The following is a 26224-nucleotide window of genomic DNA, read 5'->3' as shown; positions in this document are numbered from 1 at the left end:
TTACCTTAGATTGAAGGCTCGCGGTCGAAGGCCTCGCATCCACGCCGATCCTGCTGTATATGCACATAAAAAATATTCCCGTGGCGATGCTCACTCGCTTGTCGGTGTGAACACGAAACCTTATTCGCCTCAGGAATTTGATGCAGCTATAAATTTGACGGGTGGATTATGGACAAAGCGATGCGTTCGTTAGTGAAATTTCGTACATTACGGTCATTACATTATTATTTGTATTGCTGTTATATGGCACTCGGGATATAGTGAGTGGATATAAACAATGCTAGGGGCATAACCATGCTGTGATCTAACGCTGAGGACTCTTCAAACCATGGACAGCTAACACCGATAAGAGAAGTTTATTTCAGTGTGAGATTAGCTCGTGGCAAAAGAGATCTCCAGAAATGCTCTTTAGATGAGCACAATGGGCCCAGTAGGCGTCGCTGTGGTAAAAGCATATGCAGAAATCGTTTCAAAAAACTCCACAGAGCATTGGATATGATAATTTGAAGCTGACGAATACTAATTGTATCGTTTCAAATCTAAAGAGTTATTTTAGTGTTTCGTCGTACATTTCTGACTTCTAATTACCATTCATATTGTATACCTATTTTTAAAAGCGTGGGATTTTCGTTAATGTCTGCTATACATTCACGCAAATTACTGCTCGAGTCATTGTTATACAAATTATATAGACGTATGTCGTTGTATCGTAGCGTTAATGAGTATATGTTATTACTATTTTCTAGTTGGCATATTCATGTTAAGTTAAGATTAAAGATACGTTTAAAATAAAATCAATAATAAGAAATAGTAATATTTATAGTCTAGTTTTAATAGTATTCTATTCATATCGTATTTATGCCTGAAGACTTTGAATTTCGAATATACTTAGTATAATTAGTTATTTCCATTTGAAAGTATAAGGTAACAACTTGAACATTTACGTTAGATATATGAAAATAGTTATGCAATACTAATAAAGGTTGTTATTTGGTTTATGCTCTTATCGGATTGAACGCTTGAATATCTGCACTTAAAACTTATTTTGTGACTATTTTATGCTGTCGCATGTAGATTAGCGTTGACTAGATAGAAAGTGGTTATGGACACTGACATTATGTATACCAGAACAATGAGTAAAGAGGACACAACCGCACTCAGTATTATTAGATTATGAGCGAAATTCCTGCTTAACTTTAATATAGCATTCTTAAATGAAAGTACAAACATACCCTAAAACTGTTTCGGAATGATTAAGTTCTCTAATTTCCAGTTTATCGGATTATTATGGAAGAAATAAGATTTAAGATATCATTAGTCATGATATGACCAGGGTATGTTAGTTAGCGTTGAAATTGTCTTCATTTACAAAAGATCAAGTTGAAGTTACGTCACATCAGTCCGCATTGGCAAATTTATTTTTGATGAACCGAATGATTTAGTTCATTCACGTTTTTATGACAAATGAAGCGTACGTCATTAATCTTAATTTCGTGGATAACTGCACGCGATTATCGAGCAGAAATAAATGATTATCGAGCAATCATAATAATATACATTTAAACAACACATATGCGGCTGTTTTTATTTTCACTTGTAGATAGATGTGCTTTATGAGATCGTCATTTTTATATCGTTTTGCAATTTGTATGTGTCTTAATAAAAGTTTTACTGTATGCAAAATAGCATTACTTACGTAAATAAATGTTACGTCACCAATACCGTAATCCGTGCTAAGAGTTAAAAAAAACTAAGTTATTGTATTCATAATGAATATGAATTTTGATAGCACACTTTAAAAAAATAATGAAATAATGAAAAAGTTAATTGCATTTGTTTCTTAACTTAAATAATGTTCTTCTTTTAATACAGTGACGACTATCTGATATTGGATCATTGTAAGTAACCATTGCTTGGTATTTATTTTAAACATATTTTTTTAAGGTATTCTGTTTTTGAATAAAATATAAAGCTAATGAAGTATAAATTGGTCAAGATTAAAGCCTAAAATTGATCACAGTCATCTATCAATCTCTACTACTCGTGAAAATTGATAATGTTAACATTTAGTTTATTTAGTTGTTTCGTTAAAATGAAACTATTCACTTCTGATTTTCATAGAACATTTTTTAACTAACTTCTTTTATTTTACTAAGAATTGAAACTGGTTGCTTTTTAATTTCGTTTTATTAATTATTCGCATATGTCTGTACAACTAGGTATTTAACCGCCAATGTTTATTTTTTAAATTATGTATCTTAATCTATTAAAATAAAATACGAATCTTAATTTAGTGAATTGTTTCATTTGAATTTTAATAAAATAACCAATCATAGACATGTTGAAATTTTGTTTGTATGATCTTGTACAAAAATGTATGCAGTAAAATGAAGTGTGAATAGAAAACTGTAGTTTTGAAATCTTTACTCAGAGTCAATCCTTAACAAAAGTTGTTAAAACTGAGATATATCGATCTCAGAATGATTACTAGTTTTTCGATTTATATTTTCGTTATAAGTGAAAAGGCAAGCTAGAACTCAAAGAGGCTTTTTAATTTCATCATTATTTATTTCCTTTATCACTTTTGGGCACAGTCAATTTTTTTTGAATTTTTACAATAAATATTCTTTTAGATATGACTAAGTTACAAAATATACATTGATGGGATATCAAAATGATAGTTTCTTACACTAATATTATCACAGACATAGGCAGTGATGCCATTTAATTAAAATTAATAGTTGTTGGCGAGTTTGCCGGGCAAACAGCCGTATGTACACAACGTTACAGCGAAAACTAGCTAAATTACATACAATACTATGAAAATGGCATTCAGTAATGTAATAATTATACATATAATTTACACTTATCGATACGCACACCTACAATTATTTCAATATTTACAGCACTGCTTTTAATATTACAGTTATTTACAAAAGAGTTTACCGACTAGTCATCACGTTTTAACACAACACTATGGTTATATATCACTGAAATAATGTTTTGAGGTCGCACATTACACATGGACGGACATGGTGCGTGGTGAGGCTCGGGGCGGTAACTGGTGCGAAGCGTGAGACGGATGTGGTGGAAGCACGGGATGGGCGCCGTGCACCGGTGGCGGTGGCAACATGCCCAAGTGGTTCCTCGGATGATGATGTCGGTGCATGGGCATGCCGCCACCAGAATTCGGACTCGGCATGCCTCGACACCGCTGGTTATATCTAACGTCCGGTAGTGCAAACTTCAACTTCTCCCAAAATAGTCTATCGTTAGCATTTAAACACTTGTTAGTTTTTATGTAAAGTCTTAGATCTTGGTCTAAGTCTTTTTGTGACACTTGTCCTAATAACACTACGATCAGTCTTTTCCGTCGGTCTCTTAACACATGGGTCATAGCAGATTTTAGTTCATAGCGAACCCACTCAGATCTCAAAAAATTTTCACTAAGGATCATAATAGTACGCCGGGATGATTCCACGGCTTGTCTTATCTTGTCAGTAACGTAGCCGCCCACGTCACGGTAGTGTAGACAAAGCTTATAAGAAGGGTCTCCACGTTCCAAGCTCGAAGCGAGTTCCTCAGTAACCCAAGCTTCGTCTTTGGAGCTGTAGCACACAAAAGCGTCATACATTTTTTCCGAATCCTCCAAGTCACTAGCTCTGTAGAATAACCGTACTCCGAATCTTGAATGACACCATACTCTCATTTCTTGCCTGTATATGAATAACATAACGCTTAATATCAACACCAATAAAAATCCTCCAAGTGTTGCGATAAGAAGAGGTATGTAATCTTGCACATCTTCATTTGTTATTATTGTGCGCGTGGCAGTGAGATTGCCGTTAATACTGTTGTTGATGCTTGGCAATCCCGTGCACAGTGTACCATTTTCGTAGGCTATTTTAAATCCAGAACTAGGATCATCAAAGACAGTGTCATTCAATACCAAAATATTAGAAGTATTTCCTTGAGTGTAAACGCATTGTATATTTGACAAATCTGTAACTGAACTCACTCGTTTTGTCCATTCCCGGAACATTTCTGTATATTCACAATCACATGACCATGGATTGTATGAAAGTGTTATTTCAGTTATCGCCGGATTGATTTGCCATACTGATAATGATATTAAATAATTACGGTGTAGATGTAATATCCTTAACCTTGACATATGATTAAACATTTCCTTTCCTATGTTTTTGATCTTATTGTTGTTCAAATACAGTTCACGTAAATTATCTAAGCCATTAAATTCTTGACCTTCAATAGATGTCACGCTATTGTGATCTAGATGAAGTACTTCCAACTCTTTTAATCCGTTAAATGTTCTATTGTGTACAATTTCTATGTGAGATGCATTCAAAAATAGAATTTTTAATTTTTTTCTTCCGATAAACGCGTGACTTGGGAGTTCTTTAATACTATTCCCGTCAAGATACAGCTCGGTGGCCTCCATTGGTATTTTCTCAGGTAAATCATTCGTGTAACCAGCATTCGAGCATTCAACGACATTAGCAGACCACGACGGGTCGTGATAACACGTACAGTTATTTGGGCACGTCATTTCACAGTCACAGGCATCAAAATCACAACAATGACAAAGAGCATGGCAATGTGACTCGTATTTACAGAGAAACTGGTGAGGAGCCGCTTCAATCAGTGGCACAAAAGCATTTCCACGACTGTAAAGTAATTTGCAGTGTATGCTATCCAAATCCATTAACTTGGGCTGTGTTCTTGCTCTGTTTCCGGTATTAATTTTTTGCAGCCATTCCATTGTACAATCACATTCTAATGGATTTCCACCTATAAAAAACTCTGGCACTGATTTGTCTTGCGGGACGGCCGATATTCTTAAAGAATTCGGATCTAAGCTCGTTATTTTATTACCGTACAAATCAACACGCGTCAGATTAGGTTTCTTAAAGAAAGTGTAGGATTGCACTTTTGAAATAAGATTATCGTTTAAGTATAGCATTTGCACAGAGTTAGGTATCGCACTTCCAGTTATTTCAGTCAGTTTATTAGAACTTGCATCGAAAGTGCTGAGAGACAGTTGCGATTCGATCTCGAAGTAATTTCCAAGTTCAGCAATCCTGTTCGCATGTATGTCCAACCACTGCAATCCAGTAGGAATCATGGCATAGTCGAACCATTCTAGTCGATTATCAGAGATATTCAACCATACCAAATTAGGTAACTTAGCGAAGAGCCCTCCGATATCCGTTAAATAATTTCCGTCTAGCCTTATTGCTTGTAAATTGATATTGCCATCAAACGAGCCGGCTTCAATCTTATGTATTTTGTTTCTCGATAAATTTAAAATTTTCAGTGACGTCATCCTGTCAAATACTCCTTTACTTATATTTCCGATATTATTTTCAGTTAGTCTCAATCCATACATTTGTTCCATTGTCATAAATGAAGCATTTTCAATGCTCACTATTAAGTTCTCGCCTAGGTCAAGCGTTTTCAATTGTGGTATTTCCTTCAAAGCCTCTGGGACTTCGTCCAGTCTATTACCGTTTATGTGCAAGTCTTGTAAATTAGAACAGTTTCGGAGTGCTTGTGGATTTATTCGCGAAATACGATTACTATCTACAGAAAGAACCGACAATGCTTGCAATCCTGTAAATGCATGGCTTTCTATATTTGTTAATCTATTGTTTGATAAAGTTAATGTGTGCAAATTGCTTAGTGAGCCGAATACATTTTCAGGTATGTGCTCTATAAAATTATCTTGCATCTTCAGTATTTGCAAATTGTGTAAATCTCGGAACAATGCAATTTCTAGTTTAGTCACACGATTATGGGAGAAGTCCAAATATACAAGTCTTTTTAATCCGGAAAATGTAGATGTATTTATCCAGTCCGAAGTCAGTTCATTATAAGACAGATCAAGTACTAAGAGTTGTACTAAATCGCTAAATAATCCTGGTGCTAATACTGTGATAGTATTATTATTTAAGTATATTTCTTTTAATTCTTTCGTATCACTGAAAAGCTCGGGAGGCAAACTAGCTAGTTGATTATCTGAAAATCTTATCGTCGTCAACGATATAAGTCCTTCTAATGATCTATCCGCTACTGATGTTAATCCATTGCCTTGAACGTAAAATTTCTGCAGACGTCTTAGCCCATTTAATAGATTCGGTGGTAAAGTATCAATAACATTCCTCGATAGGTCTAGAATCAGAAGGTTGTCACCGCATTTTTCTGTAGGATGTCGGTGTGCAGTAGAAAATTGAAAATGACTTATGTCTCGCATTCTGTTACCTGTCATATTCAGATACTCAAGATTTCTCAAAGAACATAAAGCGCCATCAGGAAAAACTAGCATATTATTTTCGCTCAAGTCTAGTCGTTCTAAATTTTGAACATCTCTTGAAAAAGCACTCGGGGTTATTTCAAGTGACATTGTTGACCAATCTGTATTATGAGTTCTGATTGTCAAATTCCTAAGATCTCGTAAACCGGTAAATGCACTATCCGACAAGTTCCCGATTTTGCAGTATTCTATGGTTAGTTCACGTAGTTCTATCAACTGCCGGAAACTGCCGGGAGCTAACGAACTTTGGAAGAACAGTGCATCACTGCATTCGATTCGCAATCTTACTGTTGGATGCGGCTGTATCGCACTAAAATTCGTGTTTTCTAATTCACTGTTTATGGTTCTTAATCTACATTGTAAAGCCACTCCAGCACCATCATAATCTGTCATCCAACCACACTCATCTGGTGCTTGATAACGGGTATTTGTCGTCGCCGATAGTGATGCACTCCTAGCGGTAAACGCCGTGCTGAGCACAAGCAAGGCATTCGCAAACCACGTAGAATACATTATGTCGTTTCACAAAACTTCACTTAAACTTTTACATAGTTTTATACAATTCTATAACACTCCAACTCCATATAAACATTACACTAGTTCATTTTCTTTTGCCCCGCGGCTAGTCGCTCACTAGTCGAACCGGCCACTTAACTCGCGAGAGCACTAATTGGACAAGATCGTGCGACCGCAACTAAGCAGTCTTGGAGCACGTGACGCGAGTGACCACGCAGAGGTCTGGGGTGGAACTGACTTGGAGTTAAACCTGCGCAGCGGTGCGCTCGCGCACAAGGCCGCAGCGCGGGTTCACGCGTTCCAACAGGTATACAACTATTCAAAACTAAAATGTCATAACGACCGCAGATTTGTATGCACGCTGTACCTTTTCGGTTTCGTGATGTCGTTTGTCAGAAAAATATGCCTTACTCACACATAGGTCGGTAGAATACCACACTGTTAAACGAAACCGCTTTTTGTGGCGTTGAAGCAAGCTTTCGTTTGGTATGTGCGAATGAGACAGAGGGCTAGTGGCGGGATAAAGCGCGCTAAACTTGGTGGGGGTTCCAGGCAGCTGGCCAGGTAGCGTGCAGAGTGCGGACGTATCTTCACAGTCAGCGCTTGTTATCATTCCGTCTGATATAAGCGCGCTGTCTATGTTTGTTGATATTTGCTCATTATTTCTCATGAAACGAACGGCGGTTTTATGAATGCAAAACTTTATTCTACACATAAAAAAAAACGGTGTTTGACATAGTTTTGTTATTGTTACAACATAAAAAACTATTAAAATGATAACTTTGTTTTGTGTCAAGCTTAATAAAAATTCTTTGAAGTTTATTCTTGTCATACATATTTCATAAAAAAAACTATTAATATCTATTTCTTATGATTTATAATCAAAACGTTATCTGGAATGATAAAATTATCAATGCTACTTTACTTAGTACAGGTCATAAATACCACCACCACAGATATTATTACGGAAAATAATTTTATATCTTGAATTATAAATGTTTTTGTTCATTTTAAATTATCAAACTTCTGCCTCATGTTAACAGAAAACAACTTGCCATCATGACACGCGCGATCTACTCTGCTATGTGTAATTTAGTTTTGAGTTACTACTAAATGCTTTAATAGTAAATATTATAATATTTCGTGGTCTGAACACAGGAGGGCGATGATAAATTTACAAATAAGTTTTCTTAAATCATATTAATTTTCAAGATTCCAATACTACTCAAACTAACGTCAGGCTTGCTTCGCAGGTATTCATTCGTTTATGGATGATTAAACAAGCCTATTATTACGATATTAGGGAATATGTAATTTGTTTTATTTTAGATAAACGATTCTGCTATAATTCCCGATTGTTCAGTCACACAACCCCTCATCACAATAAACATTCACGCTTAATGCGTTATCGCGATCATCACTTTCCGTGCAAATCGTTTTATTTAACAAATGATAGTCTGCTTAAACGTTTGATTATATGAGGCCCTCAGCGCGAAAGTGGCCTAATCCACAATTCATATTCGTGCTTATGTATTGCAATTTATTTAAAACATAATAAATTTTGATGCAAAATCGGCCTATCCCTAGTTTCATACGTAGATAATAGATGCTTTTGTAAACATCATTTTAGCGCGTATTTTTTTGCCTACGAAGTTTTTATTGTAAAGGTAAATTCGAACCTCATTATCTCTATACTAACTATGGTAAGCTTAGGCCACTTTTGCGCTGACGGCCTCATATATGTATTAACTTAGATTCTGCCGAAACCCTAAACTATTAAGGTAACTTCAAATGTGTTACTATAAAACTTTTTTTTATCCGCTCCTTTCATGAAATTAGTGGTCGTTTGTTATTGAGAGGCGCAGGCAAGTTACGTGCGACTATTGTGTTATTACTGCGCGAATAATTGTTCGATACACACCTGCTGTTGATCGCAAAAATACTGGCACATACGCATGTTACACTAAAATAAACCATTGTCAGTAATCAGTTTTCCTTTAAGCCTTTATTTTCGGTATATGTGGTTTTTAGAAAAACAATTCATTAAATAACATGTAAGTTATAGGTTTTTTAATTTTGCTGAATGTGTAACAGCCAGTAACAGCTAAAATAACAAAAAAAAATCTCACTCATATCAATGTATCTTGTAGTTATTTTTCGTGAAATAAGCGGTACTTTTGCTATTGATTAGTAGTTATTGTGTAAAAATATTTTTATTTTTTATTTATTTTTTTATTGCTTAGATTATAACTCACAGCCCACCTGGTGCTAAGTGGTTACTGGAGCCCATAGACATCTACGACGTAAATGCGCCACCCGCCTCGAGATATAAGTTCTAAGGTTTCAAGTATAGCTACAGCCACTATGTGTGTGACCACAACAGCAAGGCATCCGTTATCTCTCATAAATTATCCCCTTTGACATACGCGAAGCGGAAAATTTGCAATCTAGCCACGATGGAACATGGTTCTTGCGTCGTTCTGTTACGTAAACAGCGCAAATGACTTTGTAATTGAAATGATGTCCGTCCCACTGTGACATCTCTCAGTGCCTCACACCGGCTCCCACGGGTCGTTTGTCCAGATCGCGCCTAGAAATGTTTCAAAAGACCAGCGGGGGATCTCTCGGGTGACTTTTTGTCGTAAGTGGTAAGGCGTTCTGTGTCCTTCGGCGTAAAAATAATAATAGATTGCCGGTAAATCGTGCATTATTGTGTTACTATTTAGTATAAATTTCGAGGGCTCCCAGATAACCACTGTTATATTGTTCACATTCAATTTATCGCGCTTCGTGTCGACACGCGACTTTAGAGGATTTTTTTTTTTAGGTCGTTTGCCGGCACCATATGTCTAATGTAAATGAAAATTGAATAAAATTAAAATTTGCGTGTGTATAAATAAAATATTTCGACAAGTAAATTCGAAACTTTTGTTAAGAATAAAACAGTACAAAAAAAGATGTACAACGTAATACTGAGATTACGAAAAACCACCGAGAGTAATGTCGAACATCGCCCAAAGTAACGTTTACATCGATGAATTTATTTTGTACGATAATATGTTTACTGGCACGTAAAATCATTCTTTAGTCGTTTTCCATATTAAATTATTATATTTTTTGTAATTCCGTTGCCTAATCTCCGAGGACAGGGTCGACATCGGTGCGACACTTATCTTGGTGTCACCGGACACATTTAATCCATTAAGTCGTCATTTCCACGCTGCTGATCATTCCTCAACCACGCATCAAACCCGCCCCCAGACCGAGACACACGCCGTATTGTTCGCTACTGCTTATCTCGCTTCCAGTGTGTCGAGGCCCTATCCAATTAACTTTTACAATGTCGTTGTCGACCTTAAAAGAATGGGAACAAAGATGTAAACCCTTTGTTTCCGATTTTGTCGAGGCTTTATCCTTTTCGACTAATGGACTAGTTTGTTATCTAATCGGGTACACGGCGGACCTATTAATAATTCCCACATAATTTTGTAATTAAAGTCCTATCCGTCGGACGGTCCCCATTGGGTTCTTGGGTATACGAAAACGGAAGTGACGTAATAAAGCTTAGTGAAATTACAAACCTATGTGTATGTGCAGAAAATCTATTTACACTGTGTTCATATAATATTCAAATGTAATGTAGCTATCACTGAACCTTTTTTTTGTTACAGGTAATGATCGCGAATTTCTGATGTGAGTCAAAGAAAATGTTAATTTGCAGCAAATGTTAATACGGATTTGCAAATTGACGCGAAAAATTAATCTTGTTTCAATGTATTTGTGACACGTGAAACCCCATTGTGCGTTGAACGTTTTAAACTGTTTTATGCGGAGTACTTGTATTTTTTGCCATTAAATAATAGAGATTTAACACGTGAAAGGAGCCCATAGCAGTGCGTCAGATTGCGACACGGGCAATTTGGCGCGCGAGAAGCGGTGTTGGTTTATTTGTTCACCGTGGCACCTGGCGATGTAAGACCCACGGGATGCTGAATATCAGTGGCGTAGAGATTATCTTATTATTATTTTTGCGTTCGTTCGATACAAAATAGAACAAAACGTATGTTTCCGTCTCTATTTCTTCGTTTTTCTAGTATTACGTGACCGAACGTGAAAAAAAGGAACAATTTATGTACATGATTATTTATTGGGTGTCTTTGAGCATCAAAAGCTATTATAATTAAAAAGAATATAAATTATATTTTCCGTGCATATATTAAACTTGGCCATAAATCATTGACATTAATTGAAAATTGATGAATAAAACGTCTACGATTTAATCTCACGTTTATTATTATTATATACTTATTATATTATTTCTGTCGTTTCGTATACTTTATACATAGTTTTCGTGGTCAGAAACAGTTAGGGTGTTATTCCTCGACCATTGAATATTGCCCTGACTGCTGTCTAAACTAAAAAAAGAAATTGAAATTTATGAATCTAATAGACACGAAATTAAAGCATAAAAGTAGTTTAAAGACGTGTCTGCGACTCGCGAAAACTAAGCAAATAACAATTGATGATGAATCGAAAAAATATAATATAATTAAAACCACTCCTTGGTCGTGTGTGTTCTGCGATGGGAATGTACGACGTGACAACGAATAGGACCGGTTAGATTACGTATTATCGTGGTACAATTAGAAACTGTTGCGGATCCCCGAGTGCACGTAGTTGTGTGCCAACAATAGTCAATGACATCTGCGCCCTTTTCTGTCGCTCGCTCCTCGAATATGCCAAAGGTAATAAATAGTAGTTGAACGCTGAGCATCTGCTAATTGCGTTCCATTCAGTTAGCCCGACATCGAGTAGAGTGTTCCCGCTTTAATGATAGGAATGAAGTATAAATTAACATTTCTGTTCTAACAAATATATTATAGTTCTTGGCACGCAAAGAATCCTATTATTTGAAGCAGTAAATTGCTATAAAAAAGCTTTGTTATAGAACACCGTGTAATAAATATGAATACGATATGACTTTAACAAGTTGTTCTGTACTCGCTATTGTTTACTTGAATGGGTTCGCTAGACGCTGACTAATGATTGATGAATGATTCAATGAGTTACCGATAAGTGACATATAAATGAATGTGATACGGATTCCGGATTGTCAGTTCTATTGTTTAGAAAAATACTCGAACACGATAAGAAAATAATACGTAACCTTTATTTTGAACATTTTTAATTTTCCTGCTAGCGACTGTTTCTAATTCTGAGTCACGCTACGACAATAACATGGGACAGTTTTGCGATACAATAACAATAGGCGGCACGGTATTTTTGTGTCGCATTCATAGAACGTACTCTGATGGTGCCCCCGGTGAGTTGTACGTGTTGCCACTAAGAAGAATGTCGGTGGGAATCTTTGAAATTTCAATTGTAACATTCATTGTTCCCGCACGCTACCTATCCAATTTGTTCGGCACGCGTACTGCGAATGAAAAACCCTTGATATTATCGGAATACCGGCCACTATCTTACCTCACATGATTAAATTCTTGAAGGTGGTGTGCAATATAGGAAGTACTCTGCAGACATTTATCAAATAAATACTCTTTTTCTATTCATAAAATAAAAAAATCAACAACTTTCTGGTCAGAATTAAATTTATAGTACCTACGACCACCGGTCCGGCGTCCCGAGGGGGAGGGTGATGGGAGAGATGTGCTCCGCACTAAACGCTTCACTTTCCCCCCTTTGCCTTTTCATGGGTTCTGTCTCATGCGAGGTTTGGACGTTGGTTGTTGAGCGACAGGAGGTTTTAGTCAGTTCGACTCTGACATGCTCCGCCCTTCATCCCCAGGGGAGGGCGGAAGTCCGGCGATTTCCTCTTGACAAAAAAAAAAAAAAACCTACCTACTTACAGAAATAGATGGATTTCTTATGATATTCTAAACTCATCATGTAAACATTGCTAACGTGACTAAGTTTAAGGATAATTAGTTCGCTCTCTACTTTTTTACAATAAATAAATAACGTAATGTAATGCAAATTAATGTTGGATGATTAATAAAATATTTTTGCGCCCGAACAGCAGCGAACCGTCGCGTTCCGTTGGCCTAATGAAATATGGCAACATGTTCCTTCATTCTTGATAAAACTCCGGTTTCAAAGTTTTATGGCGAGTTGCGTACGATAATTCAACTTGGCTTGCAGTAAAATAACTCACAAAATGAGGGCTATTTAGTATTCTTTTTACAGACTACTGTTTTTGAATTTTGGGAAAGTGTTCTTGAGAAATAATTGAATTTTCCATAGGTATATCGAATTATAAATGATTTGACTTTCTAAATCTGATACCTTTTTGCAAATATATGATTCTTGAAATTCATTAAAATTTAAGAGCTGCATGCTTGCGTATTAAGTATTGACTGTAAATAAAAATAGACATAATAGTAGGTTTCTCCCAATAGAGAACAAGAGAAGAAGAAAAATATACTAGTGGTTGGGCGTCTTTTAATTCATTACGACTAGGTACGTTATGACAGGCTTACCATTGTCAAGAGCCTTCCTATGGATGATAATTCTGGTATGCCCAATATTGCGTAAAGTTGGCGGATCTTAAATTTGTAAGCAAAAAACAACAATTCATCAATGATATGACGTGGCTACATAAATGGCTCTAATAAGGGCAAGAACATTGTATAACATCTATTCTGATATTTACCTAAAATATACATAGTACAACTGATGTAAATGAGGAGAACCGAAGAATGGGCTCACTGGTGTTAATTGGGAGGCTTATGGCCAACAGTGGACGACTATAAGCCGATGATGTTGACGAGGATGATGATGATAGCATAACAAAAAAAAATCACTACATTTAGGGATTTTTCCAGTATGCTCTTGCAGCCAAATCCGACTCAAGAGAGCCGATATGTTAAGGGAAGACGAACAGTGGCTCTACCTCGTCAAACACGAACCTTTCACGACTCACCTGGTCATAGTCTTGACAACTGATTGCAGGTCAAAACCGTTAAAAAAACTTGGTACATTTGAGAAATACATTATAATGTCAAACTTTTGCACATAATGCGAACACAAGTGAATTGTTCACTCTTCATATTTTTTCGTTTAGCTGTGGGCTAATCTCTATACCACAATAGGGTAATAAAAATAACTATATAAAAACGTCGAAATGAATAGAGTCATTCACATTACGGGGGGCGTTTGGCTCACGTGTCAATCATGCCCCATTTTTACCCGCAATGGATCGTGTTATTCCATTTTAACGCTGTGTTATTCATTGGCTATATCGTTGTTCCCCGCTTTTGGATGTAGCACAATGGTCGTCCATATTGCTTTTAATCCATTACTAATAATAAATTTGTGAGAGTCCGATTGTATGTAAAACTGAGATATGTTTAAAAAAATCGTACGCATTTACCGTATTTTTTATGTAACTTCATCTGTAAACTAATTTTTATAAAATTGGAAGCCAAGAAAGATGAAATACTGTTTATGAACTAATGGTTATTGTCACTCATAGATATCGATTTAAGCTAAGTAAGCCGTCAAAGCAACATGTATACGTCCTAACCTACGTATAAAGTCCTCATTGGATTGGTTGCTAAGTACAATTAGTTCCTCGTCGTACTCATCGATTACGACGAAGAGTTCTCCGAGGGAATTAACCCATAGACCCATAAACACAGCCAACTGAGTTTCTCGCTGGATCTTCTCAGTGGGTCGCGATTCCGATCCGATGGTAGATTCTGCGAAGCACTGCTCTTGCTAGGACTAATATTAGCAAATTCTCTCAGGTTAAGCTCGTGAGCTCACCTACCCGTCCGGGCGTAGCTGGAATAGCCTCTTACGCTACCAGCCAATAGGTAGGGAAAGAAAAAGGTACAATTACCCTCCACACATTTAGTGAAACAGTTATAATTTTTGATTACTCAAATAAATAAATCTCAACCATAATTTTGCTTTCTAGAAATAGATTTCTATTTCTTTCTAGAATAACGACGCCCGTTTGCTTAGTACTATTAAAATAATAGCAGAAGCGAGATGAAAAGTCTAGTTCAATGTCGATTTACATAGTCTTACATTATAGCGGGGTCGTACCCGTTGGGTGCGGGTATTATGTTACCCTGCAACTCGCATTCTTTGAAACCTGAGCCGCGGGAGATGGGATTCTTTTGTCGTGGCTCGATTTGAATATTACTAAGTATAATGTGATGGGACCTTTCTATTAATAATGGAATGGATTTACGTTGTATTTAACCCATTGTGGATAAAGGGCTCTCGCGATATTTCGAATTGTTTTTTAGTTGGATGTCATACGAATGATTTAACATTTCGTTATAGAAATTCTTGTTTTAATAATCTGTAACATGTAAGAAAATTTATCTCTCATAGAACTCTCTGAAATTTTTCATTAATTCATCAAAAGGAATCTCAGTAGATTTGCTAGTCCAAGGTGAACTGATGGACAGACGGCCGGTTATAAAACTATATCTATATCGAATGTTGGATTTTTATTTCGCCTCATCTAATGGAATGAGAGGGTAAGGCGAATTATCTCTGTTCGTAAAAAGTTAACTTAGTTTCCGTGCAAAGTGGCAACAATAACATTAATTAATGTATAGCTCTATGTTATTTTCATCTATAAGAGTTTTCGGAGCCAGGCGAATGGCATAAATGTGCTCACGGCATTTCTGGTTTCCATAAACGACGGTGACCACTCACCATACGCTTGTCTGTCTTAAGCAGTTAAAGTGCTTTAAATCTAATATTATAATTTGCAAGCATTCGTTAAAATATTACGTAATGAATATTAAACTACATTCGAAATATAAATGCGAGTTAAACTGTACCAGAACATTTCACAAGCAGCAGTTAAGTGGTGCGATACCGTATTATGTCACCTGGTGCTGTAAATCTGTAGTAAGGCAATTGTTAAACAATGTTCTACCACAATATCTGCAACCAGAACAGCGGGCGTGAGGGTGAGACCTATTGAATGGTTCATAAATTTAATTCAACAAAGGAATCGAAAAACCGCATATACGCAGATTCGACCGCATTACATTAGTGATATGGTAATGTGATTGTTCGCGATAAATTACGGTGCCTGGCTTCGGTGCTCGCTCAGCAGGACATCGCGACGCCCGCGCATTCAATTCTTGAAGGTGAAAAAACTCACAATTTTCGACAATAACCCTCACACTTTTTTTATACGGAAAGGACAATGCAATAAATGGCATTCATTGCACCCACGCGTCTGCTTCCACTCTTGGTTTTTTTTTATTCATTGTAATTTTTGTTTTTAGTTCAGTAAAAACTTACAAAACCAAAAGATTAAGACTTCCTCTTAATTCCGAATACTCGTATTTGTTACTTAATTAAAGTAACGCTTAAGTAACCAGAGTCGCGTGCTTAAGACAATACTGGCGAATATAAGGGAAAGTCATGAAATTTACAGCAACACGAGTTATAATACCGAAACTGTCGTTATATTTTCAAATATAATTGTGAATTATTGCTCTCATGAAATAAATGTCAACCTCGGCGAAGTTTCGACACGAAGTTCGTGTTCTGTCGTCTACTTTAATTGGCTTCGCGTTGCTTTTACTTCGGTTTTATGAAGCTTGCGAGCGGCGTTCTCTCTATACAATTCGACTCATCGGACCTCGCGTGCTGAGCAGTTTGTAAAGCTGTCACCAGCGGGCCAACCGCATTACTCGTATTAGCCATTCGAGAGAGTAAGCCGTGCGGTGTCGACAAACTTTTTATGTGATAGTTCTCGGGCACATGTACCTACCGCGACAGTTGCCGTGCTCCTGTAAATTCGGTGAGAAATACTCGTTTTGAGGGTCGCTTTGCATATCTCGGCAATAAATCTAGATAGAAGCCGAACTTACGACGTCAAGACGTCACTGATGCCTCGAACGATTCACACAGCTGAATTAGATAAACAATTTTGTTTCCCGTCACCCCACCAACTGAACTCAGTACCGTTTTTTCTGAGCGATTTTATCCTTGACAAGATCGTCTATCGTGGAGAATTGTTGTCTGAATTACATCTAAACCCATTCATATAAATTACTGGTTAATTAATGGCCCCTGTTCGGTCAGTGCGTGAATTCGTTGAAACAACATCGTCCGAGGGAAACGCGACCGATGTTAAAAATAAAGTATTATTCCCCTTTCCCAAGAGACGTATTTTAAAGGTGAATTAGAAATTAATTCAATGCTGTTAAAATTGAAGTTCTTTATAACGCCGCCACTTTAAATAGGTTAGCAAGGGTCACGTATAATTCTCAAGGCATCGAATATTGAGAACTTTCTGATTTAGCGTAAAAATATTTAGCGCATTTCAGTATTTATTCAATAATAGCGTTGGCGTTAAGTACATATTGTAATCGTATTTACTCAAATAGATATATACTTCTACAAGTTTCAATAAGGTTTTTTATTTCTTTTTTTACAAATTATATCCTACCATATCTCAGTGCGCACACAAACCTTCATATACAAAGCTAATGGTCCAATTTAGACTGTAACAGTTTCATTTGCTGGAAACGCGAATAATAAATATAGAAGGCAAACAGAAATTTTATGACACACTCCCTTTGGTTATCGCCAATTTGTGTCAACTGAAGCGTTCGTTTAATATTAATAAAAATGCTGTTGGTCCCTCAGTCCTTAGCGTGCTTTTACGGTTCGGTTCACGGCGACTTATTTGAATAAATATTTTCAAGCGCGGACGAGTTGTGAATTTCTTGTATTTAACGTCTCGTTTTTATTTTGGACGATCGTGGATCCTTTGATGGTTACTGACTTGTTGCCAATGACGCCCCGTGAAGATTCGAATCACTAATGCAGGTGACGCGACACTATAACACAAACCCGTCTTTTATCTAATGAAACATGTCCTTTATTATAAAACAGAAATTAAACGTCCGATTTCTTTCGAAGTTATTTGAGCGCCGCGGGAGTCCATCACATTCGTTATATGCAACGGCAAGTAAGTGTTTATTGGTTTATGGTTCTTTTTACCTTCTTTTATTTATGAAAGAGATTGAAGAGTAATTTATGGAAATGTAAATCAGTTTTCGATCGTGTGATTTTAAACAAATTGTTTGTAACAAAAAAAAGAAAAAAGCAACGTAAATAACGAACGTTTATATTGTGACAGTTATTGCGTGTCTTACGATTAATTAACTACTGACTCCAGAAAATTGTATTTTATTTGATGTATTCCCATAAAAATCGTATTGTAAATACATAACGTTAGGTGGTAAAATAAAGATATTACGTATACAGCGTTAAAAAAAACAAAATCCATTTTTATCAATATCCGTTGCTTTATAGGAATGTATCGGAGTCATAGCGTACGGTTAAAATAGAATGTTCGTGTGCAGAGTCGAATAATCAAATATTTAATACATGATAGATAGTCTACCTGCTATGAGCTTAAACAAAACTAAATATTAAAAGTCTTACGATTTTTATGCATATAGAAAACTTTAGGTGAGATATAAGTTATTAAAAATAACGTTTATCGCGTCACTTTAGAGAATACGACGTAAATACTACCGCACACTTTGACACTTGAGGTCATAACGGTGGTCCTCCCTTCGAACAGGAATGCATAACTGTTATAAAGCAGATATAGACAATGTGGTGGTACATATTCGTATGGACTCAATTTAGACCCTACCAGTATTCGATATTGGAAGAAATTGAAACAGATTTATAGCAGAGAATACCATATATGGATATACGTATATTGCTGCATATTTGTGTCTTTTGATCAATAGCCTCGTGAAACTCCTTTGACTTAAGCAATCTAAGCAATAAAAAAAAATTGAAAAAAAAAACAGATTTGATAGTAATTGCTCAAATATTAAGGTAGTCACCGTTGGATCGACACCCGTGTCATCAGGCGGAAGCTAAACGCAACGGACAGCCAGGAAATGATGCGTGCCTCCACCGCGACTATATTTATGTCGCTTTCGATTAGCGCGCGCCCTAAACAATGACTGATTGTTTTAATTTAGACGAATCAATTTAATGCCATCGATTTTATCAACGCTAATAACTAACGATCGGTTCTTTGAAATTGTATTTCGATATCGACTTCTTAGTTTACTGTGCATTTATCGAATCGATTGTCTACGAAGGGAAGCGAACGAACGACGCATCGATAATTTTAAGGAATACATTGCACAGATTATTCTTATTTTCGATAATGTATGCGAATTCGTGTAATACACCAACGAATTCATATTCCACGCGATCGGGAACTAAAAGAGTCGTCATACATACAGAAGATCGTTTATGGTAATACGGGATGGTTGTATTTCGATCATGGTGTGTTCGGTCGTGAGCTGCAAGTTCGTGCGCATGCGCACCGAGGACATGAGTTACTCGTATGATGAGACTTTATCGCACTGTATGCGCTGTATCTGCCTTGTATTCGGTACTGTATTGCAAATTAAATCGAGTTACGAAATTCTGTGTTGAGATAAATTCGTGCGTAGGGTTGGTCTCGGACTTTTATCGATGAATTTAATTTGTCTATTTTTCATTCGATGATAGAGCTTATGGCTGCTCTGTACTGTAGTACAAATTTGATGCTGACGTCCGAAATTTTAGTTTCGCTGTAACAACGTCTATTTTACCTAACAAACGAACGCGTGGTTGTTTCACGGCAGTAATACGTTGCGGCAGTAAATTAATGAAGGTGGATTTGTAACTCATTAAATAACAATTATTCATCAATTCCCCAAATTACAATATGACTGAGTATAAAAGTGAAACAATTGTATAATTTAATTCAAACAACCACCAGTGCTCAAGATAAATAGGGCCCGAGTCGCATAGGGAAGAGTCGTAGTGGTAGCTTGGGCGGCCAAGTTTCCAAACTTTTATATCCCGAACAAATCTAATTTCTGGTAATAATAATCTATCTATATATGTAAAATTGAATTGCTGTTCGTTAGTCTCGCTAAAACTCGAGAACGGCTGGACCGATTTGGCAAATTTTGGTCTTGAATTATTTGTGGAAGTCCAGAGAAGTTTTAAAAGATAGATGAATATGAAAATGCTCGGAATTAAATAAAAATAACAATTTTGTTTTCCCTTTGATGTGTGCCCCGTCAGACGGATTCCTTTTGTTTATTTTAAGTTTATTTTATACAAAAGTTTTGGTCTTTTATTTATCGATTAAGGCACTGCGAAGTCTGCCGGGTCAGCTAGTCTGATATAATTGAAAATTTAAACATAAGATACGCAAGGGAGAATGTCAGCGTCTATTTACATTTAAAAAATGTACATTAATGTACTGTGATATTTTGATTAACGATAACTTTATGCTAATTGCGGTAACAATGATTTTTCGTTTGCTTAGATTCATCGTTCATTTCCGACGCAGAGGATAATCGAAAAAGGGCTAATAATGGACTCCATCGAGTTTATCTCCACGGACCCATCTTTTGTTTGATAAATAGATTTTTTTTCTTAATGCTTTGAACCAAGGTGCGTATTATATTCGATGTGCGTTTTCATTGTCATATAAAATAACCCTATTTATTCGTGAAACATTCTCAATAATTCCGTATTCAGCTACCGATTGAAATGTCTTTGTTGAACAAAGAATGCGTGTTTGGCTTTGTCGAACACAAATACGATATTATTGTTGTACCGTGTTTTGGTTATGAATTTTTTTGTTGTGACTAACTGCGAGATCAAGCCTTTCGTTTGTATGTTATCTGTCTGCCTTGAGATATCGTCTTCGTCAAATTTCTTTGAAAACGCGTCTGCGGTAATGTTTTGAAGAACAAGCAGCTGACCGGGTTGGGTTACAAACAGGTGCTTTCATAATTTATGTAACTGTATAGTTATTATATTAACGTATCGTAGGTGACTCATGAGCTATTTTCTTATTTAAAGTAATTTATGTTGAGGCTTGTGGTAGCTTGGAGAAGCATCAGCCCGTCTCTTCCTGTGTGTGTGGTATTAGGCGACTAAGGGTTCCATCGGAGAATTAACAGCATCGTTATTTGAGTATTAGCTATATATTTCACTTTTTTATTGCTTAGATGGGAGGACGAACTCACGGCCTACCTGGTGCTAAGTGTTTACCGGAGCATACAACTGCAACGTAAATGCCGCCGTCCACCTCGAAAAAATAGTTCGAAAGTCTCCGTTTTTACTGTACAATGGCTGCCTCACCCTTTAATCTGAAACGCATTAATGCTTCACGGCAGAAATAGGCAGGGTGGTGGTACCTACCCGTGCAAACTGACAAGATGTCCTACCACCAGTAATGCAATTACTATTAGTTATATCCTTGTACTGCGTTCGCCAACTGGCACTTACTGAACGTATGATAAATTAACTCGCACGGTTAGGTACTATTATGTGTATTACTGTTGCAAAGCAGTCATGTGTTCCGATTTGAAGGGTTCGACATCTTTGTATCAATTAAGCCTTAAACCTCACGTCTCAAGGTTTGCATTTATACAACGAAGTGTATCACTTTTTTTTCAACTTACGCATTAATACTTCGCAATACTACAAACATTCTTGCCCTAATTAAATTTTAGTATGATCATGGTCTATAAACAAAAATTTTAAAGTTAAGACTCCGGTATATTTAGTTTCGAAAATATCTTTTAAATTCGCAATAAAACGTCAGGTACAATAGAGAGTCGTCGCAAACAAGTAAAGAGCATTTTATAAATTTGTTTTGAGAATACATAGTGGGGCGGGAGTACTCAAACCATTCCGTCCTACAGATGTACGAGGATGCACCAAGTTTAATGGAAAAGAATTGAAAAGCAGCGCGTCTATATGGTAATAGAAATTGCCGGGAAGAAAGGAACACACAGACGACAGTGCTCTGAGTTATAGTTGTTTTCTTAAAATTGAGCGTTATTGCGTACGTTTTCCCCGGAGCATCGGAAGAGTTGAACTGTATGAGCTAGCTACGGGCGGTCCCCAGTACTTTTATTGAAACCGGAAAATTTACCAATGTAAACTGGGATCATTCACGTTACTTTCGTCTGCCAAGTTTGGCTTTTATTCCGTCGGGATTCTGTCTGTGCCATTATTTGTGACTACCTTCGCAATTCAAAAACGAATATGTCTCATGTTTTCGTGACGGTAGATATATTTTGTACGTGAATTAACGTTTTTCTGTCGATGGTACATACTTGTTAATCGTTGCATTTCGATGATTGTGTAACGAGTTTGTAGAATGACTGTTTTTAAAATAAGAATCAATGAAATCAATGAATCATTATTTTATTAGTAAAACACGTCGTTTTAGGAATGCGCACATAAATGTATGAACCGTGTTCTGTTGGCCGGAAGTATTAAAGCTATGTTTTCAATAATCAAATACGAGAACGTGTCTCTGTCATTGAGTAGTGGGAGTTTGTCCCAGCGCCGGCCATCTCGTTCCCACTGATTACACGCAAACGAAGCTGTGTGCCGTGTGTTTAGGCAAATATTTGAGCACCAAGCATAAGAGGGCACTTAGCGGTATGTCATTGTTGTGTTCATCGAGTGCTAACATATTTTAACTATATACGAACTGTATGCATATGCGCGTCACACGATTTCACTCCAGATTCGAAAATGCCTTGTTTAGTAGTAACTATTTTTATTACTTAACAGTGAATCTCGGTCACGCTTGGCGCATCCGTCGCAGGCGATATGTGGAATACGATTTTTTTACGTGACAACGTCTTATAATTGGATGGAGGCGACGGCTGCACGCACGAAAAAACATGACTCATGCGGCGTTACCTCGTTCTGAGGCGCTTCATTTAAGGCTTGAAGTGCAAGCGAGAGCGCGCAACAAGCGACAAAGAGGTACAATCGACCTCCGCGTTCCGCAGTGTTCGATATCTGTCTCTCTCCTACTTAAGTGAGCGATGCATCCGCGTGGACAGCTGCTATACAATAATACATTTACATGTTTTCGTCAAGTATAAAGTTCAGTGAAAAGTAAATGTGGTGTAAATTGTCCATATAAAATATCTATTAAAGAAATAAAATTAAAATTTTCTTTTGAAAAATGAAACCATTCCATCAGTATTTTCTTATGACGTTGTCACGTTCAACTATCGTCAGTAAACCAACTTTACAGACAACCGATATGTATTTTATTTATGAATAATCTTGAGCTCTAATCAATAAATTATGTTGATTGTATCCGGGTAAACTTCGCTGAATCGTCAACATTAACTTACAATAACTCATTCACAAAATATTATTTGAAATGTACTTTAAATAAAGTTGTATTTATCCTTAAAATCCATCTTAATAAGAAGAAAATATAGTCAAAACTTTAAATAAACGTGTCTAGATTAATTCTGAATTATGAATATAGATTTTGGATTAAAATATTTTTATGGCTTAAGAAGACGTTTCTAATTTACTCATAATATTCTTTACGATTTCAGTTCCAATGTTCTCTCATCGATGTCTTACGTAACTTATGAAGAACAGGTTACGAATTTTAATCCTTATTTTTTTAATTTTCACATTTATTATAACGATTATCGAATTCTGAACGAATAGTATCTATCCGACTTTACAAGAGGAAACTCGTTTTATGGACGTCGTTAATGAAGTATCTTCTTTTAGGAAGCGTATATAATATGTGTGTGTGTATGTGTATTTCTTAAGGATTTAAGACCCTCAAGGAATTAAGGTTCTCATTGTTACCACTGGCTTGCGTATTGTATCCGAGAAACCGACATGCGTCCAGTAAGGTTAGCCGTTATTCCAATGCTATTGCGACTATGACAATATATCACACAGTGCTGTGATGATTTAATACCGAGCCGGTTCCGAGTCTTACTTGAGCTTGCTAATTTTAAGCGGTAGGCAGCGTTTTGGCTCTGCCCCTGTCATTGCTGAGGTCCATGAGCGACGGTAACCGCTCACTATCAGGTGAGCCGTATGCTCGTTTGCCTACAAGGGCAATAAAAAAAAAAAAAGATGCAGTAAATTGAAAGGTAACTCCATTGCTTCTACAATTGACTGATTGATCTTTACGGTTGCTTTAGATTGCGGGTTTGTGACATAAAAGTGTATGTATTTATTATGCCTAACTAAGCACACAAACCTTGGTTTCGGCTTAGGTGAATTAAAAAAAAAGTTTTCAACTTTAAGGTTTCTTTATTTAAACTACACTCTGGTGAAGAAGATGCTCAATTGTGTTATAATGGTATTACCAGCGCAATCAGCTCAACTACTGATGGCTGGTGTGTCGTTCACTTGATGTTGTCTGGCCATCTTGAGACATTAGCTCTAAGTCTCAATTGTATAGTATAACGACTGTTCACATCTTCAAAATGGAACTGTTTCATGGCAGATTCAGAAATAGTTGGTTTATATTGAATTTTAGTAATAGTTCAGTATCTAACGTACGTTTAAAAAAATAATTGGTTTGCTCTTTTTAATTATTATTTTTGGCTAGATGGTTGGACGACCTCACAGCCCGCCTGGTGTTAAGTGGTTACTGGAGCCCATAGATATCTACAACGTAAATGCGCCACCCTTGAGATATGAGTTCTAATGTCTCAGTATAGTTACAACGGCTGCCCCACCCTTCAAACCGAAACGCATTACTGTTTCACGGCTGAAATAGCTAGAGTAGTTGTACCTACCCGTGCGGACTCGCAAGAGGTCCTACCACCAGTAATAATTATCAAATCACATAACATTACGATTTATGAAGGCTATATTAGATTTTTCTTACAAAGGTCATAATAAAATAGTTTGCTCATAACACTTTGTTATGTAAGTATGCCACAAGCCACAACATACTCGTATGTTACCCGTGTTCACCGTTATCAACGCATCGACGTATAATTGTAAGGTGTTTATAAATGTCTGCGGACTGATCAATATTCATGTTGTGATTATTCTCATCTAATTGCCAGTTATAAATCTGTAAGCGTCGATGACATCTTAATTGCTTCAGTAACAAATCACTTTAATAGACTAAAATATTTGCCGTGATAAAACAGTTAAAGTTAATCAGTCAACTGTACAACATGTGTTCCGCTGGTGTTGTGAAATCTTAATAAGGCTTTTTTTTTTAGCTTTGATAATTAATGCGAGTACTATGTGAAAAATTAAAATTATTTGTCTAAGCTAAATTAAAACGTAATTTTTTATCGATTTAAAGGATTAATACATAAAACCGCGACAATAATTTGTAGTCGATTACTAAATTTGATACCTCAATTTGACATATTTGTCGTTACTTCACAAAAAAAAGCTGTCTAACATAATATGTAAATAGGTTATAAATAGATAGCACGAACGTCTCGTAAATTGATCGAAGGCGATAAAGGCAAGAATTAAATCAGATACTATTAGATTTCATGCAATCGGCAACCCTAGTAAAATTGATGTTGTTACATTTGTTTGTGTCGTTGTACTAAATATTTTCGTGTTTCGTAACAAACCGAGTCCGAGTAACAAACCGAGTTGTTTATTATTCCCTATCAGTCACAAGTATCTAACAAACCGCAAACTCTGCTTATCGTCACGTTTTCATAACGATTGTATGGTCCGCGTAAAATTTTCGTTGAATCTTATCGTTAGCGCCTCCTACATGAGTATGACTGCTGTTTGACAAATACTAGGGACTCGAAGTGAAAATTATATCTGGCTAGCGTAGTAAGTAGTGCAGACGTAAAAAAAGCAATACCTTCATGCGATTTAAGTTAAGTCTAATTTAACTAAAAATCAATGAAACGCCCTGTATACAAACTATATATCGTCTTCTCGCGTTAAAACTGTATTATCTCAAAACTTACAAAGTTTGCAGGAGAGTGTTTTAAAGGCTTAACATGTGATATTTTTATTATTAATCATCTTTGCAACATTTATTTTTTTATTTTTTACCAGTTGCATTATCTGTCTTTTACATTAAGATAAAATTATGTATTAATTTTGTTAATAGTAGTCAAAATATAGGTAAAAAAAAAACTAAACTACGCTCTTTTTGACAGTATTTATGAGAAAAATACTGGTGATACCAAATGATTCCGTATATTAACTCAATTTCGAATATTTTTGGAAATTGTACACTTTTAATGCGAAAAGAAGAGATATGTGAGACACCAATTTTTGAAACGTATTTTGTTCCATCTATCGTGTTTTATTATCATATTTACAGAAAACTTAGTGTCTGAGTGATTGCTGGAAATGCACTCTCTCAAGTTAAAGGGTGAGTAAGTAAGCAGCTTTAGTAACTTTGCAAACGAAACACGTCACTTCTGGTTTTGAGAGTATGTTAGACATTATTCCTATGCAATTGAAACTCACCTTTGGGTGGGTTATAAGAATGAATGTTTGAATGAATTGGGTGGGTTATAAGAAAGACCTTAATTC

At 36.3% G+C, this 26224-nt stretch overlaps 2 protein-coding genes across 3 annotated transcripts in view; one reads left to right on the top strand and one right to left on the bottom strand.

The window, feature by feature from the left end:
- LOC101739058 (lysine-specific histone demethylase 1A) overlaps positions 1 to 26224 on the top strand; it is a 359897-nt gene that overhangs the window by 155282 nt on the left and 178391 nt on the right. The gene's annotated exons all lie outside the window — the stretch shown is intronic.
- LOC101738915 (toll-like receptor Tollo) lies at positions 2548 to 7100 on the bottom strand. The gene has a single exon (XM_004921685.5). It carries the CDS (start codon positions 6842 to 6844, stop codon positions 3017 to 3019), a length of 3828 nt encoding a protein of 1275 aa, XP_004921742.1. The 5' UTR covers positions 6845 to 7100; the 3' UTR covers positions 2548 to 3016.

The sequence above is a fragment of the Bombyx mori genome, chromosome 23 (assembly GCF_030269925.1).
Source record: "Bombyx mori chromosome 23, ASM3026992v2".
In the NCBI taxonomy this organism is placed as follows: Eukaryota; Metazoa; Arthropoda; class Insecta; order Lepidoptera; family Bombycidae; genus Bombyx; species Bombyx mori.
This window is presented reverse-complemented; position numbering and strand designations above follow the sequence as displayed.

Bases quoted from the DNA above. Each gene is read 5' to 3' on its own strand.
- LOC101738915 (XM_004921685.5), bottom strand. From the start codon at position 6,844: ATGTATTCTACGTGGTTTGCGAATGCCTTGCTTGTGCTCAGCACGGCG.